The sequence below is a fragment of the Triturus cristatus genome, chromosome 8 (genome assembly GCF_964204655.1).
Source record: "Triturus cristatus chromosome 8, aTriCri1.1, whole genome shotgun sequence".
NCBI classification, from domain to species: domain Eukaryota; kingdom Metazoa; phylum Chordata; class Amphibia; order Caudata; family Salamandridae; genus Triturus; species Triturus cristatus.
In genome coordinates this window covers 1,178,874,641-1,178,895,284 of record NC_140591.1, presented here as the reverse complement: position 1 = coordinate 1,178,895,284, position 20,644 = coordinate 1,178,874,641, and the positions used below count along the sequence as shown (strand labels likewise).

The 20,644-nt window shown below is 46.6% G+C and overlaps 1 protein-coding gene across 1 annotated transcript in view; it reads left to right on the top strand.

The window, feature by feature from the left end:
• The window catches only part of LOC146805567 (cohesin subunit SA-2-like), a 627,511-nt gene that overhangs the window by 173,462 nt on the left and 433,405 nt on the right, over window positions 1-20,644 (top strand). The window contains exon 8 of the mRNA XM_085622843.1: window positions 11,980-12,131. Within this exon, the coding sequence (XP_085478969.1) occupies window positions 11,980-12,131 (152 nt within the window). The remainder of the gene's footprint in view (window positions 1-11,979; window positions 12,132-20,644) is intronic.

The following is a 20,644-nucleotide window of genomic DNA, read 5'->3' as shown; positions in this document are numbered from 1 at the left end:
GTACAGGACAAACTATGGGCGAATGGAGATGCGACGCTGAACGAGGTGATCGCCATAGTGAAAAGAGCGGAACTAACGAAACGTTGTGCGGAAGCGGCCAAGAGAGAACCGGCCCCCAGACTCACAGTCAACAAGGTGGACGACGCGGACCATCAGACACGGGGAAAACCAACGACGGGGGGAGTACAGAGGAGCGACCAAAGGGAAAACAAGAACCGGACAGACATGGAAACAAGAAAAAGGCGAGGCCATGATATGCTACAGGTGCGGAAGCTCGAGCCATGCTGCGCACGACAAACGGTGCCCCGCATTCAGAGCCAAGTGTGCGTTCTGCGGCCTAGTAGGTCACTACGAAAAAGTATGCCGAAGGAAAGGGAGACAGCAGGCGGTGAAGTTCGTGGCACAGGACGAGGGGGAAGAAGTAGAAGGCCGTGAAGAAGACGAAGAAGTCCTGTGTATAGAAGACCAGGTACTGGGCATAGAGGGGAGGAGAACGCGCAAACCCCAGTGCGACATGATTATTGGAGGAATACACATCACCATCGTAGCGGATTCAGGATCGCCATACACGATCGTCCAACGTTCAGTATGGAATGAGAGGTTCAGACCCACGTGGGGCGCGCAACTAGAACCCCCCGACATTCGACCCGTCACCTACACAGGGGATCCAATCCCGATGGTAGGGTTCAAGACGCTGAAGTTCCAGTTCAAGGAGCGGAGTGCGCTCTGCAAGCTGTACGTCGCGGAGAAGGGACCGTCAGTCCTGGGCTGGATGGACCAAGGAGAGTTGGGCGTACAGCTGAACCCAGGAGGGGACACCCAGGTGATGGTGACTCTGGACGGAGAGGAGTCGACGGCAGAAAAATGGCGGAGCGGGCACCCGAAGGTTTTCGGCGGGAAGATCGGGAAACTAGAGAAGTTCTCCCACAAAATCGTCCTTAAAGAAAACGCCCGGCCGGTAGCGCACAAAGTACGGAACATCCCGATTGCGGTGAGGGAGGCGGTGCAACAGGAACTCCTCCGACTGGAAGAAGGGGGAATCATTGAGCCCATCGAGAGTGCGGAGTGGTTGGCGCCTCTGGTGGTGGCCATGAAACCGTCAGGCAAGGTGCGCCTCTGCGTGGACCTCAGGGAGTTGAACAAGTGCATAGTGGTCGAAAGGTTCCCCTTGCCACGCATAGAGGAAATGTTGGCCCGCACGAAAGGAGTGAAATGGTTCTCCACCATTGACTTGCAATCGGCATACCACCAGGTAGCGCTACATCCGACAAGCAAAAAATTGACGTCGTTCATCACGCCGTTTGGCTGCTACCAATTCTGCCGCATGCCCTTTGGTCTCGCCTCGGCAGCGGCGGTGTTCCAGAAGCTAATGGCCTGCCTGTTCAAGGACATTGAGGGAGTGCAATACTTCCAGGACGACATCCTAGTGATGGGGACAGAGCTGGAGGACCATGACAGGAAGCTGTCGGCAGTATTGAAGATCCTGGAAGAGAAGGGCCTAACGGCAGAGTGGGAGAAATGTCACTTCGGGATGACGTCAGTCACCTACCTGGGGCACGAGATAGGTGCGCAAGGAATAACGCCGAAGAGAGGGAACGTGAAGGCCATCTGCGAAGCACCACCGCCCACCTCCAAGGAAGAAGTACGGTCATTTCTAGGGATGGCGGAGTACTATAGTAAGTTCGTCCACCACTTTGCCACAAAAACCCACCACATGAGGCAACTCACGAGAGACAAGACGGCGTTCATCTGGACCGAGGAGACGCAGGAGGAGTTCGACACAGTGAAACGGGAAATTGGCGGTGCGATCCCGTTGCAAGGATTCGATCCCCAGGGGCGGTCGATATTGATGACAGACGCGAGTGAAAAGGGGCTTGGAGCGGTGCTCATGCAGGAAAGACCGGAAGGTGGAACGGAGACGATCAGCTTCGCGTCCAGGACGCTGACGGCGTCGGAACAAAAGTTCAGTGTGATCGAGAAAGAGATGCTGGCGGTAGTGTGGGCTATGGCGAAGTACCGTCAGTTCCTGTGGGGCACCAGATTCCAAGTGAAGACGGATCACAAGCCTCTCGTGAAGGTATTGACATCGGACGGCCATGCCGGCGCCACACCCCGGATTGCGAAAATGACACTGAAACTCCTGGAGTACAGGTACGACGTGGAGTATATCCCGGGCTCCAGAAACAAGATAGCGGACTACCTCAGCAGGGCATCCGCGATGGACAGTGCCTCCAATGACAGGGAGGACGACGATGAGATGGTGGCCCTGACGGACGACCCGGAAAAAGCCATCAGCAGGCAGGAATGGAAAAACGCGTATGAGGCGGATGGTGATATGGATGACATCAAGGCGTATATCGTACGAGGATGGCCAGAAAGGAGAAGACAAAGACCAAAAATCAGGCAGTTCTACGAGGTCAGAGAAGAGCTGTCGGTGGGAAACGACGGAGTGTTCGTCTACAGAGGTCACAGGGTGGTACCACCGGAGAACATCGTACCGACCCTGCTAACCATACTACACGAAGGCCACCTGGGAATCGTGAAGACAAAGGCCAGGACAAAACAAACATACTGGTGGCCAGGGATGGACACGCATGTAGAGAGGCACGTGAGAGACTGTGTGCAGTGCCTGGGGGCGGACAAGACACTTAAACCTATGAGACCACCCTTAGGGAAATTCACGAACCCCAGCAACCCATGGGAAGAGGTGGCAGTGGACATACTGGGGCCAATACTGGACGACCAGGGGATCCCCAAATACCTATGTGTACTAGTTGATAAGTACTCGAAATGGCCAGAAGTACACATCAACGAGATCATGGACACGGACGAGATACTACGCTTCCTCAAGGCGGTGTTCCTCCGGAAAGGCATACCCAGGAGCATCATCAGCGACAATGGCCCCCAGTTCATCTCCGACAAGTGGGTCACGTTTGCGAACAGAAATGGCATAATACTCAGACACACCTCGATATACCACCCGTCCAGCAACGGACAAGTAGAGAGGTTTAACAGGGTGCTGATGGGCTCCATACAGGCGGCCATCACGAGAGGCAAAGACTGGGAGAAAGAAGTGCAAAGCACGATATGGGCGTACCGTATCACCCCCACCGGTACGGGGTACAGTCACTTCCAGATCTTACGAGGAAGGCAACCCTTCACCAGAGACAATGTGGCGTGGCAGGAGAAGACCATCACCAGCAAATGGTCTCCAGCAGTGGTGCAACACAACTTGCAGAAGGCACAACGCATCTATACAGAACACTACAACCGCCACAAGAGGACAAAAGAGACGGCGTTGGAAAAAGGGGAGTGGGTCAGAGTGAAGCTGGCAGTCCTAAAGCGAAAGGGAGAAAGCAAGTACTCCCCACCCCTCAGAGTAGAAGAAGTGTATGACCGGGCGGCGTTGCTCAGCGACGGAAACGTATGGTCACATGAGCGCATGGCTAAATGCAATAAGATCTTACAGTGGCCCCGAGAGTACACGGAAGGGGAAACCCCGACGGAAGGGCCGATAAGAGACACAGACTCATCCGAGGGAGGCCACGGAGAGAACATGAGCGGAGAGCAAGAGAGAGAGAGAGACAACCCAGGTGGAGGATCCTTGGGGGAAACCACCCGAGAAGATGGCGAGGTAAAAGATAGAGAGGGCCAGGGCACTCCGAAAGGTACCGACGGAGGCCCGGTCGCAGAGGGAAGCCGAGAAGGACATTCCACTCCGGTAACACACACCCGGGGGGGAAGAGCGGTGGTGAGACCATCCAAGTTCAGAGACTTTGAAATGGACTGACCACTTGGTCTGGGACATTGTGTTGTGTGGTATGAAAAGGGGGAGATATGTAGTGTCGCGGTCTAGTTGACGCGCGCACTACGTGAAGACGGCGATGTGCGTAGCGGCCGTTTGGACGCTACTGCGCATGCGCGACATAGCGCGTGAGTGAGAGACAGCGATCGGAGCGTGTTGCCCGGCGCTCTCTCGGCAAGCATAGATAAAGGTGTAATAAAGGTTCCTACAACCTCCTGAACGCTACCCTGAGAGTCATTGGGGGGAAAGCTACAGATAGCCAGGCACCCAGCAACATTACATAAATGGGCTCCAAGTTTAACCTTTATTAAAGAGGCACCGAGTGTCCCGCTGTTTTAGAGCACTGAGACTTTTATAATATGTAAACTTAATTTACACTTGTGTTTCTTTGGAAATGCTCAGGGAACAAGAGGATAATTTAAGCCAGGGTCTTTTTTGCGTGTTAATGCTGCGCCACGTACCTCAGCGATACTTTACTGGTCGGAACGCTTCATGCAAACAGGGCGCCTGTCGTACGGTAATCACTCTACACTTGCAGCAACAAGATAATGACGCTAAAACCCACAGCCTCCATGTTAACATCCAGGCCGTCTTTCCTCAGAGCCAATCAAAGGAATCAACACCTCTTTAAGATCAACAAGCACGGCATACATGCAGCAGTTCTTAATATCAGCATATTTCGTCAGTATTAGCTTCAGAGCACAAATCCACTCACTAGGCTCCGATCATTATCTTGCACGAGGAGGTGTTAAAATAACCCCAACCCCGGAACCAGACGCATCATTTCATGTTAGAACTATGGAGATATTGACCAGTAAATGTTCGGGTCTCCCCTGTTGCCGTTGTATACATTAGAATGACTACTGACAATTTTCAAGACGCTGGCCACTTCAATGTAAAATAATAGAATGTAACCATTTTGTTAGATATGGTGTCCAGAGGGCACCATTGTAATGAAATAAATCAGCATGCATTAAACATAGCCCTGGAGCCGTATTTGTTGATTATAATACTTGTGTTGAATTTACCTTTTGTAATGGAAGGGGCACAATTGGGGTGAACCCAGTATTTGCGAGGAGAGGGGATGAACGTGGATTGCTACCAATGGCCTGATCCTGAACATGTGACAGGAAGCAATGATACAACCCATCTTCAGCCTGTCACATTACCTGTCAAGGTGTTGAGGAGCAAAGGCAGGGACTGGCGATTATAGAGGTAATACCTAGCAAGGTGGCAGAGAAAGGTAAATAGCAGGTTACTCAAAGCATAACTGTGGTCACAGAATTACAGCAGACAGGAAATGGCTGACACAGAGAGACAGGAGTCAGACAAGAACGAGATTTGATCAAAATAAACCATGTACTGGTTTATGGTAATGGATCTCTTAGTAGCTTGGGAAGCCCCTTTTTGATTGAATCCCACAGATTGCTCTCAACAACAATCTTACAGCAAAGTCATAGTTAAGCGTTCTATTATAGTAACTGTTGTATTCAGTGCAAGATGGACCTTCACTGACAACAACACTAAGACTGAGAAGGATCCAAAGGAGCTGGGCTCAATAATAGAAGTCTTTCCCTTACCTAATCACCAAGGAGTAAGCTAGAGCACACACTGTAAAGAGATATGAACTGCAATACTCAGTGGAGCACTGTTGGAAAGGAACAGGAAACCAGAGTACAAAGAATAACCGGAATACAGGACAGACAAAGCTCAAGAGCAGGAAAACATATAATATTAAAGAAATGAAGACAGAAACTGAAGACAGGTATTACACTAGCACTAGCTCAGGTAACAACAGAGATGGCAAGGAGACATGGAGGCAAAGACTTATAAACAGGGCTTTAGAGATCCAGAAAAGAAATACTGGTAATAAGAGCAGGTTGTGCCTAACACGCACCGGGGAAAGTAATGGCCTATTGGTACAGGGAAACTGTAATTAAGACTCAGAACAAGGGGCCCGATTCACAGAATTAACTTAAGACAAAATCCTAAACTTACTACTTTTGGTATTCACAGAATGCACTTACTACTTTTGGTATTCACAGAATGGATTTACGACTACTAACTTTACGTCCGCACTCGGGCCGGAAATTCCAGCCCGGAGGCAGAGCTGCTGGGTCTCGTGCAGCCGCTTGGAGCACCGCCATAATCTGCCTAATGGCGCAGCCCTGATCTCCACATGAAAAGCGCTTTGATAAGAGCGGATAATGAGGGCAGATAGCACCGTGGCCTTAAGACAGTGTGATGTGAACAGAGTGTGAGATGAAAAAGGGGTTGTAAAGTGGGGGGCTCCAGCGTGGAGACTGGGGCAGAGGGAGGGGGTCAGTCAAGGTGGGAAATTAAAACAGGAGAAGAGGGTAGCCTTCATTGATGAGATATGGCACTGCCAGTTGAGGCATGATTTCATAGATGTGCTCAAGGTCACAGGCTGGTCGGCCTTTTAAAGAGGCAACACGTGGGGCAGATGTTAATAGAGATGTTTTTTTTAAGTATTGTGTTAGCTTTTATTGACACGTTCCATATGACGGACCTAAGGCACTTTGTTAATTCAGTAGCTACTTCTTTGTCATTATATAGCGCTTATACTCACAACGTTACGTTACCTTTTGTAACTTGCCTGGTTCTTTTGTAAAGCGCTCTGACACCTTTTGGTAAAGTTTGTGCTATATAAAGCTGCATTAAATAAAAATGAAAAAACAAGGTTTCTGGGCGCACTTTGGGTGTATGATTGATAACAGGTTTGGATTGGGATTAAAAATCGGCCCGGGCACCCTAAAAAAAGTGTCCAACGTTTGCATATTGCCTTTCCGTAATACACTGCTTCGGCGAAGTTTTATAAAAAGAAGGGCGGGGGGGCTCTGACAGAGGCAGGTTTTCTTAACCTTACTTAGATTAAAGAAAACACACCTGAAAACAGATGAGGTCACTTCTGCTCAGGCCCCCTGCCCGGACTGGAAGTTTGTTGAAGGAACAGCACATTATTTATTTCTGCCACCCTCGATCTCTGATTAGCTCCATAATAGCAATAGTTTAACTTATATCTGAAAACCCTAGCCCCCGTCAATAACATGCTGAGTTACTTCAAGTGTTTGGGAAGGCACGCTGCATTCAGACAACTCGCTCCTCATTCTCGCCCTTCACTTTTGCACTCACCCTGCACTCACAGCAATCACAATGCACTTACACTGATCACCATGTACTCTCACATTCACCTGCTCACCCTGCACTCGCAGTGATCACTCTGCACTCACAATGATCACTCTGCACTCACAATGCACTTGCGCTGTTCACCCTGTACCTCACCCTGCAGTCACACGAGCACACTACTCACCCAGCTCTTGTCACACTTCACTCACCTGTCCCCCTCACTGCTCAATCTGCAATCTCACTTAAACAAGCCCATCACTAACCATGCATTCTTCCGATCCACTCTGCACTTACAGCCACACCCAAATTCACATGGTCACCTCACTCACCCTGCAGTCTCTCCTCTTACCCTACTCTCACACTGTCGAATCACTGACCGTACACTCATATGGGTACTCCTACCCCCCACAAAGTGCAGAGTGTTAATGTGCCTGCTACAAAGAATGTGTACCATGCACATCACAGAGCTGAGTGTGAGTAAACTATGAGTAGGGCTATAAAAAAAGGAAATGTTTATCAGAAAGGTGCTATAGAGAGATGAGGTGCATTATTGGTGAGTGGTAGTGAGGGAGTTCATGGAAAAGGAGGAAATGGGTGAGGGCGCGCCAAAAAAGACTGTCAGATGCCATCCAGAGACTTTTTGAGGCATGGGCAAAGGGGGCCCCCTGATAAAACCAGCTCTTTTCTGTAGAGTCTTGCCCTGATGGCATTAAATGATTCTTGAACAGATGGTTTTAAATACAACTTTCCTTCACTTTTTTCAATATTGGTGATGTGTGGTTCGAGCAGGTCAGCGTGGCGTCATTGGCTCAAAATCCTGTGATACTGGGGATTGGGGAAAAATCATTATTCTCCCCGTGCCTAACAAAAAAGTATGTAGTTCTTTCCAGTGAGCCCCTGTGTAGTTCGTTCCATCATGGACGTTGCAAACTCACTGTAAACACTGTTAGTGAGTTCGCAAAGTCCCTGATGAAACGAACGACATACTTTTTTGTTAACATACTCTTTGAAGTGCTTCAAAAAGTGTTAATGTTTATATAGCTGGAACGCGACCCAAAAGTATTAGCGCGACTGGCTTTACAGGAGCGCTCCAGTCAGTGCTTGACTTTGTGTGTATGAGGACTGGAGGGAGGACACTGACTGATACTGATTGTGTCCTCTGTGTGTACTGACTGGCGTGCTCATGTAAAGCCATCCGTGTTAATACTTTCGGATTGCGTTCCTGCTATATAAACATTAACACTTTTTGAAGTGCAGAGTGACTACTTCTCTAGGTTTTGTCTACAGAAATTGAACAATACGTTAATCACATTTCTTCTTGAATGCTGCTAGTTTGTGACCTGTTTAGTTGTTTGTTTAGTTGTTTGCAGTTTAAATAAAAAAAATCTGTGAGGTTCTCAGCATTGTATCTGTCTGCTATGAAGCTCTGTGGTTATACTGAATAACCAGCTACCATGTTGTTGTTATATGACATCCCTTTATTAATGTAATAACTGCACTTTCACAATTGCTTTATTCACCTTCTTGCTTCTCACATTTGCTTGAAAATGCACCATTTACCCACTCTTTTTTTCAAAATTTTCTCAGGGGGAGAACCACCCCCGAACCCCTCTTTAATTTTTCAGGCTCGCGAGCTACGCTTGCTCGCCATGGTGCTGTCCCACAGAAAGTTTACGCTACACCTCTTTCAAATGTCACCACACACCACTGATTGTCAGTCGAGTTTTTATGGGAAGGTTTGGGATTGTCTTTCAAAGTTTCATGTTGTTGTTCATTAATGTCAATTCTAATTCAGACCCTTCATAGTTATTCTTCATCCATAGGCAGTTCCTGAGACAATAGGATCGCTCTTTGGCATTGTTCTGATTGCTGCCATTCCTGAGACAATAGAATCGCTCCTTGGCATTGTTCTGATTGCTGCCATTCCTGAGACAATAGGATCGCTCCTTGGCATTGTTCTGATTGCTGCCTCAGTTAAATAATCTGCTTTTGACATCATTGTTAGGTTTCCCTGTAGGTTTCCCTCTTTCTCATTAGAACTTTGAGAAAGACAATATAGAGGCATTTCGTTTAAATGTTGGAGGTTTCAAATCAAAATATGCCAGATATTTTGCGGTAGGGAAAAGTGGTAGGTGGTGGGCCGGGCCGCCGGGGAGGGGGGCCCCCTCCATGTGTTTTGCAGGGGGGCCCCCTCAAGTTTCGTTACGCCACTGTGCAAGTGCACTAAAGATGCATTTCCAGGTATTCATTACTACAGTACAAAGATCACATTCCATGTTATTCCCACAGTGCAGCAACACTGAATGAGAAAAATGCTCCCAGTAGTCATAAGGCCGTAAACGAAAACCATTGCACCCTGTTTTGATTAAGTACAATTTATAAAACAAATGCACGTGAGAAATACCAAGTCACAAACATTATCAGCAGAGGGTGATGTGCTCTTTATTACCAATGCTGAAAGAGGGGAGGGGTGTGCCCATCACAACCAACCTGAGGCTCAGTGGCATAACATTAGGACCTACAGCCCCTGTGGTGAGGAGGGGTCCCTGAGCCCATGGGGCCCTCTCTAACATTATGCATGGCCCCTGACCCGAGAGCTCCTGACTGGGTCTGGAGTGGGGGTCCTTCATGTGCTTTGATAGATCTATATCTATCTGTCTTAACTATCTATCTATCTATCTATCTATCTATCTATCTATCTATCTATCTATCTATCAAGATAGATAGATAAGCACACACACTCACACACACACACTGCAATATACATTTCATTATCAGCATTTAATGTAGAGTATAGATATATCTTGTTTCCACTCACTGGAAAGTATTTGATTTTGCCAATTTTGGTTGCAGCAAGTGCGTCTCCAAATAAATGAAAGAGTTGCTATGTTGAAAAACATCTAGTAAATATAACCGCTTATTAATTGGAGACCCTCAGGCGTCTACAATCGGGGCGAGGGCCAAATGACGGCGCTTCCCCGTCCCCATCACTGAGCCACTACTGTGAGTAAGTGCACTGGTTCACTTGCACCCTGCTATCTCCACTCCACTCCTCACCACTCCAAAAGAATGATTGCCAAGTCCGCATTAATGGGCTTGACTTCTGCCTTTTAAAGCAAAAATAAGTTTATGTTCAACAGTCACACTGCCAGAGGAAGAGAAAGTACCGCAAGCCTTGGAAAAAGAAGTCACTGCGACAAACCACTGCTGTCATCAGGTTAAGAAAATTCATAACGCAACACCAACCTCCAAAGTAACTGCAATAGCTCACTGAAATCATTGTCCTCGTTGAAAACAGAAAACAATACGGCTGTGAAAAAAGGAGCTTAAGGAAAAGCAAGCACTGCTCTCGTCATCAGTGCCGACACTCGGAGCTAAACATAAGGAAGAGCAAACCAGCTTTTCAAGCAGCACAGACAGCGGTTTGAGCAGCAGAGCAACGAGCCAGCTGGAGAGAACCCGGGCACCAGCCAACACAGGGCATGTGAAGAGGCCCCGAACCAGGGACTGTCTCAGGGGGACGTGCCTTGGATTCCCGAAAATACCTCCTAGTGATTGACACAATGAAAACTCAAGGTATGTGCATATATTTGAAGGGAGGTAAAAAGAGCAACGAGTCAAGCGATCGCGAAATTGAAAGCAATCGCTTTTGGAAACAGAGAAGGCCACGAGTGGTGCGCGCGCGCCACAGCGAGCCATATGGTTTCAATTATCGCGCCCGTGTCTGGGTACGATAATTAAAACCATATGTCAGCAATGCGCGTAATAGACACCAATAGGCCATGGGCGGAGCAATGCGCCCGCCTTTGGCCTATTGCGTGCTATCTCAAAAACAAACACGCAGGCAAAAGCCAATAGCACGACACAAAACCAAAAACACACTCACAAGCGTGTACAATTCCAGGGTCCGTTTCGGAACCTCAGACAAAAGAGCTCTCGCCTGCGCGAGCAGTGCTGCGCACTGCAACGCTAGGAGCAAGCCCTAAAAAGGGCTCTCGACTGCGTGAGCAGTGCTGCGCACTGCAACACTAGGGGCGAGCCCTAAAATAAACAAGACGGATGCAGGACGCGGTAAGAAGAAAACAGAAGCAAATAGCATGCGCGCTGCGCTAGGCTCGACCTAAAAATATGAATGTCTCAGCCGCCACAGTTCAATTCATTTCACAGAAAATTGCAAGGTCTGTGCAGTGCGTTCTTTAACCGAGCATATCCTCTCAGATCACAGCCCCCCTCTCATGGTGGCTCTCGGGGGGCTGCTAACTAAGTTGCCGTGATGGAAGCAAAGTGGACCCCTGTGTGTAAATACTTGACAGAAGCAGCCTAACGTCACACGCGCAGAGCCTGCCATTTGCATTCTGATGGAAACATGCAGCCGTCTCCATGCGTGAAAATAGTACGCGCAAATCTGAAAGGAAGAAGTTCGGGGGGGGGGGTGTCTGCGAAACATCCACATTCACTTTCAGAGGCCAGCAGTGTGCCCTCTGCAGATTACTTCCTAATTGCATTGTTTGCCTTTCTTGGGAAGAGAACCGAAAGTCGCAGCAGGGTACATTAAAGCAGCCCGTCTGACTTGGTCGCTTCGGGGACTCTTGTGTTTCAGACTCGAGTGTCACTGAGGGGTCACGTGCACTGGCAGCACAGCACCATGTGGGAGCTCAGTCAGCTGCAGCTGAACCTTAGGGGTATTCCTCAAAGGGGGTGTCTGGGGAGCACGGGAAAGCTCAGCCCATCTGGAACACACTCAAAAGGAAATGTTCTGATTTATTTTTCAGTACAGTACAACTTAAAGGGTTGTGCTCCACACAGAACATTGAAGCATGCTTTAAGTGACACAGAGTGAATCTACTCTTTCAGGTTTAATTTTTTTATTTTTCTGTTTAATGTGTGATTTATAATGTCTAAATCTGTTCTACCTCTAAAAGCCGATGAATTTATAGATTTGTCATTCTGAAAGAAATTTACGTCCCATGTGTTTGAGAAGTTTATCTTCCTGCTACTAATTGTATTGGTTATGTGTCCTTTTCCAGCATTGAAACTGCTGAGTGCCCTAGTGAAAACAACTTTGAATCTGCATGCCAGTATGGATAGCAACCAAAGACTACAGGAGGTAGAGAAAACCAGATTAACTACAAAGAAGATCAGCCACAAACTAGACCAGCTAAAGAAAAAACAAGATGAGGTTTGTGTTTTTTATAGCCTTCGTTTTTCATTTGTTTTTTAGAACATGACCATGTTCTGTAGTTCTATCATTACTCAAGAGCTAATTCTTTCAAAAAATCATAAACTTAGGCTCACAATATTTTTAGATGTTTTTATTCTTGGGGTACTAAAATTCATGTTTACAGGGATAGTTTCACTTACTGCTCACCTGTGGGTTGTCAACAGGTAGAAAATTGACAGGTTTAGGGGCATTGTATTTTTTACTCCACATGGATAAAACTAGGTATATCCCTTCACCTACACCTATCTCCAAAAGATATCTGCCCATGGACTTAATCTTCTCACTATACCTTCTTAAGATCTTCACCTTACCGGCAGTTCCAGAGCAGACCCATCATCCATTAAAGTATTCCCTACACATTGCAAGCAAAGGAACTTACAGCTGGGGGTATAAACACTACTATGTATGTAGAGCAACTTATATATTTCATAAGAGTTCCTAAGAGTAGGGGTTCAACAACATTGCAATGTCTGATTAATATGTGGTGTACCAGTTCAGCAAAAGTGTCTCCTTACTGTTGTATTTCCAGGAACTGATTTTTTCTCTTGAGACCCATATCAGTATTTTCCCAACAGTTAGAATTCAGATTTGTACAATATGGAAACCAACTACAGTAGACCAGAGTACAATGTGTTTGTACCACATTTTAACATAAAATAGATTTGAGGCTACTCTTTCAGTCTCTAAATTGTAGGACTTTTGCCACAGAAAGTTTAGTCAAGGATTTGAACATTTAAAACATTGTTAGTGTTATTATGTAGCTATAAGAAACGACGAGTACAAACAAGCTAAAATTAACGCTATATTCCTTTGCTGTTGATGATCGAAGCAACAAATAAAGGCTAGATAACTGACATTCATATTGTAATGGGGAGCTTTTGCATTGCCTCCTTGAAAAAGTCCCGCTTCCCAATTCCCAAGCAGGCGCCGACACCGTAGATAATTCAACACCAAAACTTTAATTCAAAAGGAGGACCTGATGCGTTTTGGTGAACGTACCACCTTGCTCACATAGTCGGGCATCATTAAGGTTAGTCATTATATACATGCACACAAGAAGGGTTGTCATGGTGACCCTATCAATATCATAGACATAGAAAATCACTTGTCCATATTAAATGTAAAAAATAATTTGATAATTAAACTTTGAAAATAAAAAAACACCATGTACGTGACACATGTTGGCCTAATATGAAATAAGTGGTAAAAGGAAATTTGCATATACATTTTGTCAAATTGTAATTCCTCCACAGTTCTATAATCCAGTTCTGTTTACCCATAATCACGGGGTCACACAGTTAGAGGTTATACTCTAAGTTAGCAAATAATATCCGTGTTGTTATGCACACACTGTCCTATGTCTAATAGCTATCGAGCCCACGTGGGCCCGGACCCCGGTATGGGAACAGCATTAATTACTGGTTTGTTCCAATTTTACCACTACAATGCATGTACACAATAACTTATCAACATCCCACGAGAGTTACTGTTCCTATGAGAGAGAAGTATGTTAGAGGGACCTGCTCACCTACCCGACCTCATGCTGTCTCTGTGGACACCACTGCCACGTTCACGCACCCTTATGGCTTTATCTTAAAACCATCTCCGAAAAGTGACCCTCCGGGGGACCCAAAGGGCATTGCAGTGCGGCCCGATGAGGAGTACTGCCCAATGATGAAGCATGACATCCTTCAGGGTGTGTGAGGGCACCAAGATCAGGGCACACTGTCCCCCGCTATCATAGTATTAGAACGACTGTAGTCTCTTTCGCTACTTCTCTCTCATAGGAACCGTGACTCTCGTGGGATATTGGCCTAATCATCGGGAGCACGAGCCACTGGACCTTCATTTAGCACCTTGTCCTCTTCTCTCCTTTTTTGTTGTCCCAATAGCTTGTCTGCATCACACACACACACACACACACACACACACATATATATATATATATTTTTTTCCCCGAGCTGCTGAACTCTGGACGGGCGCTTTGTCCTGGTAACGTGAGAGTGAATCACGTGAAAATATTAAAGCTCAAAACACAGGCACGGAGCACTCACAGGACATTCATGATTTATTCTGAGCAAATGCATTTCGGCCTTCTGCCTTCTTCAGTGCTCATTCAAACTTTATTGAGAGTAACACATGTTTAAATTGCTGCACAGATAATTTCATTGGTGCAACCTTGAAAAATGGCAAGCAACAAAGGACTGTCAAAGCTCTTGGTAAAAATGCAGTTATTTGGAACAATCATTGGTGGCCCGCTGTGCTTGGCCCCACTCCCGTGCCAAAAGAAGTCGTCAAAAACCTAGGAGTCTGGCTCGACCCCTCACTTAACTTTCAGTCCCACACAAAGAAAGTGGCAGCCACGTGTGTGGGTCTCATGAGGAGCCTCTACCCCATACTTGGATTCTTTAACTCCAAAACCCGTCAACTCATCATGCAAGCCATGATTCTTGCCCGGCTAGATTATGCCAATGTCTTGCTCTTAGGAGCAAACAAAACTGAACTTGCAAGACTGCAGCGTATCCAGAACTCGGCCGCCAGAGCTGTGGTTGGTCTCCCACGCAGGTGCTCTGCCAGAACCACCATTCGCAATTTGCACTGGCTGCCTGTGGAATCTCGGATCCAATTTAAAACCCTGACCACGGCTTTTAAAATTCTCAAATCCGAATGCCCTGAACTCCTACGCCCACTTTTGACACCATACACGCCCCAGCGCAACTTGCGTTCTCTGGGACAACACCTCGTGATGGTCCCCCGAACTAAGCTCTGCAGACAGGGTGGACGTTCCTTCAAAGTCCTAGGAGCTAAGCTATGGAACTCACTGCCGCCACACATCCGTGCCCAAACCAATCTGATCGCTTTCCGGAAAGCACTTAAGACCCATCTCTTCTCTGTCATCTAATTCCTCTGCTGGTTCCCCTCTCCCCTCTGGTATTGGTTAGGTCAGCGCCGGGACGCTCCGTTGCTGGGGCAGCTGTTTGCGCTTAACAAATATATAACATAACATTTATGGCAGCCATGTTAGCATATATATTTACTGCTCACACCAGATGTAAAACATTTTGTTTTTCCTTCCATTTAAAGTTCTTAAGTGGAAGGAAAAACTAAATGTTTTCCTTCTGGTGTGAGCAGTAAATATACATGCTAACATGGCTGCCATAAATACCTGCATTTTTACCAAGAACTTTGACAGTCCTTTGTTGCTTGCCATTTTTTTTGGTTTCGCCATTGTTTTATTGTATTTGTTCCGATTGGCATGTTTTTTTGTAGGCAAGGGGACAGCCGATGCCAAGACTCGAACTCGGTTCCCCAGTGCCAAAGTCGACAGCTCCATATATTACACCACACCCTCACACTTGAAAAGCAAACTAGTCAAGATAACTGCAAGCTTGCTTTTAAACTATAAATAAAAATGCCTCAAACGTGCTTTCAAACTCAGGGACCGCAGATCACCGTGTGCGTTAGCTGCATGGTCAGTGCATTCCTGGCTTAGCCGGGGGGAGCTCAGGCGTGTACTTCGGCGCCATGTTGGAAGGAGAGATCACTGTGTTCGTTATTTGTCCCTTGGCTCTCAGCGTTCGCATTTTTAGTGTTGCAGGCAAACACAAAATCTAATTCAGATCATATGTGCGCTTATTATTCTACTTTAACTTGTCTCATAGTAGCTGGCATTGCACAGAAAACAGACATTTTCAGCCGGAATTTCAACTTGCTGTTCTGTAATATGGAGAACCTTTTAACCAACAGCATTCAATGGCAAGATGTAGACGTATTCGGTCAATACGAGTGAAGTTCGCACTCCATATCTGTTTCTGCAGCAACTCCACTTGAGTAGGTGTATGAGCGTCTTTCTATGTATACCCAAAGGTAGCTGTATTAGCATAATATGCTTCTCAGAATGCACTGTTTTCATACATGTTGTGGCCCGTGCATGAATGAGCTGAGATCGAGTCAGACCAGCGGCATATGATAGAAGGCACCGACTAGGCTCATACTTCGGGTTTTCGAATGCTTGTAGGCAAAGTAAAAAGGCCTTTCTGAAAATATGGTCCCTTCAGTTTTTAGGTCTCGCCTGGCGTTGCAGTGCGCATGCGCTGCTTGCTCTGCGAAGGTTTCTTGGAATCAATACGGTTTCAGAAGTCGTGTCTCTGCTCTGCCTCTAATTTTCATTGTGGTGCGTCGTTTGTTGTCAGACATTATGCTGAACATACTTTGTTGATTGTACCGGAGGCTTTTTACTCCGCGGCCGGACACAGTGCCTTCTAATTGCTGGGTGGACACTTTGTTTTTTCATTGGCACAATAGCATGGCAACAACTTTTTAGGTCTCGCTGAGGACCGCGCTTGTTTATTTAATTACGATTTGCTGCGCAATTTGCTTTCACCGCACTTGTTCTGCCTGCCATGGCTTGTTTATTTAATAATTTAGCGGCACGATTTGCTGCGCGATTTGCTTTCACCGCGCTTGTTATCCTTGCTGGAGTTGAACACATTCCTTTCCCTCTTTGTCCTTGGCCCTGTGTTTTGTCACCGATCCCGAGTGGAGCAGGTCTGCTGGATTCTGATACCACAGACCGCTAGACCTTTAAATACGGCTCGCTCTCGGCATCAGTTTTTTTTCCGCTGTGATCCGGCAGTGTCACTTAGTGTTTCCTTGTGGGCACGGCTGGCTTCCTTCGGAAATCCAGTCCAGTCTTCTCCTTCCCAGCGCTATAGTACCGACAGCAAATATTCCCAGATTTACGTTGTACCGTAGCGAACGCAACAATCACAAGTCACTGTATTTGTTTAATACGAATAAAGGATCAGCAATGTGGATAAAACATCCTCATTTAGAGGTACTGTGTAAAGAGGGACGGGCTCCCAAGCCACAGTGAGTTCACCATGCAGTTCAGACGGAGCCGGCGGGGCTGGGCAGGCTGGCCTTTCATTCCACCGGCCATTTCCCCGGTGAGCTGGAGCTTGAGGTCGGCTTGGAAAGTCCTGGGATGCAGCTGGGGATCTGTCTCTGTCCCTATAGTGCCTACATACGCCGTTAAATGCAGTATAGTCGGTATTCTTCGGGTGCATGATAGATGGTCGCTGGCCCTTTGCCGAGCCCTCGGTCTTCACGGAGAGATTTTTGGCACCGCAACGAGAAAGACGTGCACCTCCGTTTATCGCAACAAGTCCGGTCCGGCCACTGACACAGTGTGATTGTGATCAAGACGAATGACGTGCTCCTCTTCCATGAATGTTTTGCTTTATATTATTAGACTGTTCAAACCAGCCTCACACGTGCAGGCATGACGTGCCACACACCTGCATGCCACGACCAGCGTGTATATGTGCGTTTGTTTAATGTGCTCCTGCCCAGGGACCTTTTCAGATAGCGATCATTCTGCTACAATATGTCTCCTTAAACAAAGCATCCTTGGTGCTGCATTTATGTTGAACTAATGGGCCCCCTATCGTGGACAACTGTTGCATGGCTAAACACTTATAAGGTCCCAAAGGCGAGACCTATCGGCTATGCCAATGCTTGTCTTATGAAGTTACTACTGCAAGACAGGCTAATGGCACATGCATTGGTGTGCTGTACTGGTACACTACTTTTTCAGCAACCTTTTCACACTTTATTTACTGTCTTGCTAAGAATCTTTTCTCAATGAGTAAACCATTCACCCGTGGCCCCTGTGGGCCCTGTGTGCAGCGCCAGCCCGCAGACTCTAGGCTACGTTTTCCGCAGCCCTCTCCTTTGTTGTCAGCCCCGTTGATGGAGGGGGGGGGGATCAGTAATGAGGACATCGACATTTTGTCAAAATTTCTTTGATGTCCTCTATAGTCCCTTACATTTTCTGGCTCTTTTGATTAAAATATATTTTTTAATTTCATATATAGGATTTATTCTTTAAGAGAAGTAAGCCAGAACCTCTACTAACAAGGCTCTTTGAATATTTAACTTTTAATATATCTAGCATGCGAAGTAGAAAAGAACTACTGCAAATCAGTGTTGCTTGAATTTTGTTAACTTGCTTGCATTGTGAAACATTGTCACTTTGAGGGGGCACCTGTGCAATTATTTTACACAAGGGGCACGCAGCAGTAAAAGGTTTGAAAACCATTGCACTAAATAGTAAATCATGTCTAAAAGATAAGCAAAACATTACGAAAGCAGATAGTATTACTTTACCTGATGATGTTTGCTTACTGTGTTCTTAGAAATTCAGAAGCAATATGAAAATATAATTCTCAAACCAAGTGCAAGTATTGTTTATTAAGATGAAATTTGTGTGCAATCATTTGGCGTCCTAGACTACTATCAAATTGCCTTCAGTCTTAGTTGGTATGCAGGACATCAGTCTCCCAAAGGTGTCAAAGGGGATGTTAAGCAGCAAATTTGTCCGAATTTGCGTACATTTTTAAAATATGTTTTTATTTTTATGCTTGTAACCAGAAAAGGCAGTACAGTCATGCGCAACATGCACCATTGCTCTCTGATGCATGTTGATGGTAAATATAGTCACAGTAATCTGTGCGGAATAAATCTTAGTGCAACCAGACATGCAATTCAGTAAGAGAGTACATTTCGGGCCCAGGCATACACCCTGAAACAGTTCGTGTCTAACTGGCGGTCGGACCAGGTGTTGGACCTGGACAGCCATCCGTAGAACCTAGCCCATAGTAGGTTCTCGCCATCCTCAAATCTTGCAGAACTTACAGCGACAACCTCTACTGTGGTATGTCACCTTCTCTGCTGCCATGTAGGGGTCCATCCCCCTTTTCCGCTTGTGTATGGAGGCCACCTCTAGCACACCCCAGTTCTTAGCCACATCTCTTTTTGCCACCGCAAGTCCCAGTACGCTCACTAAAAAGGAGCTTGAAGCGTAGGACATTAACATTGTTCGTAATCCCCAACAACACAAACCTCGGGTCTAGCGGGAGCGAATCATCCATTAAGTCTGAGAGTTCCTGAATAATCGTCTTCCAGTGAGCCTGTATACGGTGGGCATTCCCAAAGTGTGTGTATAAAGACCCAATGACCTCCGCACAGTGCAAACACAACGGTGTGGACGCTCTCCCAATGAATTTCCTTAATCTAGTTCACCTTCTACTTAGAGGCTGATAACGAGTGGGTTACTGTTTTCCGACTCCTACATAAACCCCAGTTCGCGCAGGGGTCGCAATTATGGGTTTTGCTGTATATAATGCATCCAGTAAACAAGTGCTTTAACTACCTCGACTTTCATTACATTTTGTCAGGTCAAATCTACCGACTTTATTGCCGCAGACTCGCACATGATCCTTCTCAAAGAGAGGGAATCATCTACATCCCAAATGGCCAGAGACTGGAAAACACTTCCCATGACTTTTAGTTCACTGATCATGATAGCATTTTTTCACATACATGTGTCTATGGGTTTTTGTGGGAAAAATTGGGCATAACTAATAAGATTGGCACTCTTAATGGATCCTGAATAGTTATTGGTGGCACATGGACACAAAAATCCTGTTGATGCACAATATAGATAGGCACTGAGTTGGCTATTTGTATACATTTTATATTAACACCACAGCTTTAAGCTAGATTAAGCAATAGTGGACTAGTAAACATTTGCTTTATTTACAACCCTAACTCCAGCAATCAAAACTGTAGAATCCCATGTTGTTGGAGCCTCCTGTTTAGGTCACACACATTAGCGGTCATTTGTTGAGCTTTTTTCCCTGTTGATCAACAGTTAAAGTTCAAAACCAGTATGTGCCAATCATGTCACCAGATTCTAGCTGAATCTTTAGTAGGGAATGAACAGTGGGTCTTCCTCAGATGTTGACTCCAAAATGAGTACTTACATTCCTGATGACGTCTGTAATCTAGTGCTGCACTTGCACCTTTGCCTGGCCATGCAGACCTGGACTGCCTAAACTAATATAGAGAAAGCCTAATATGTTGGGGGAAGAAAGGGGCATATGTATCAAGTCCTTTTCCCGTTCGCAAACGGGCAGATTCTCAGAATCTGCCCGTTTGCGAACAGGAAAAGGCCTTTTGGGATGTATCATCCCGGCTCTCCTACCGACCCCTGCCCCCACCACGTCTTCAAAAAGGCCGACTCCACCATCGCACCCCAACTCCGGGACATCATCAACACCTCCTTCTACACCGCCACCTTCCCGGAGAGCTGGAAGCATGCCGAGCTCAGCGCCCTACTGAAGAAACCAACAGCGGACCCCACCGACCTCAAAAACTTCCGACCCATCTCGCTCCTCCCTTTTCCAGCCAAAGTCATCGAGAAGATAGTTAACAAACAGCTTGCCGCCTTCCTCGAGACGAACCGATCCCTCGACCCCCCCGCAGTCCGGCTTCAGAGCCAACCACAGCACCGAGACTGCCCTCATCGCAGCAACCGACAACATCTGAGCCCTGCTCGACAACGGGGAAACAGCGGCACTCATCCTCCTGGACCTCTCCGCAGCATTCGACACTGTCTGCCACCG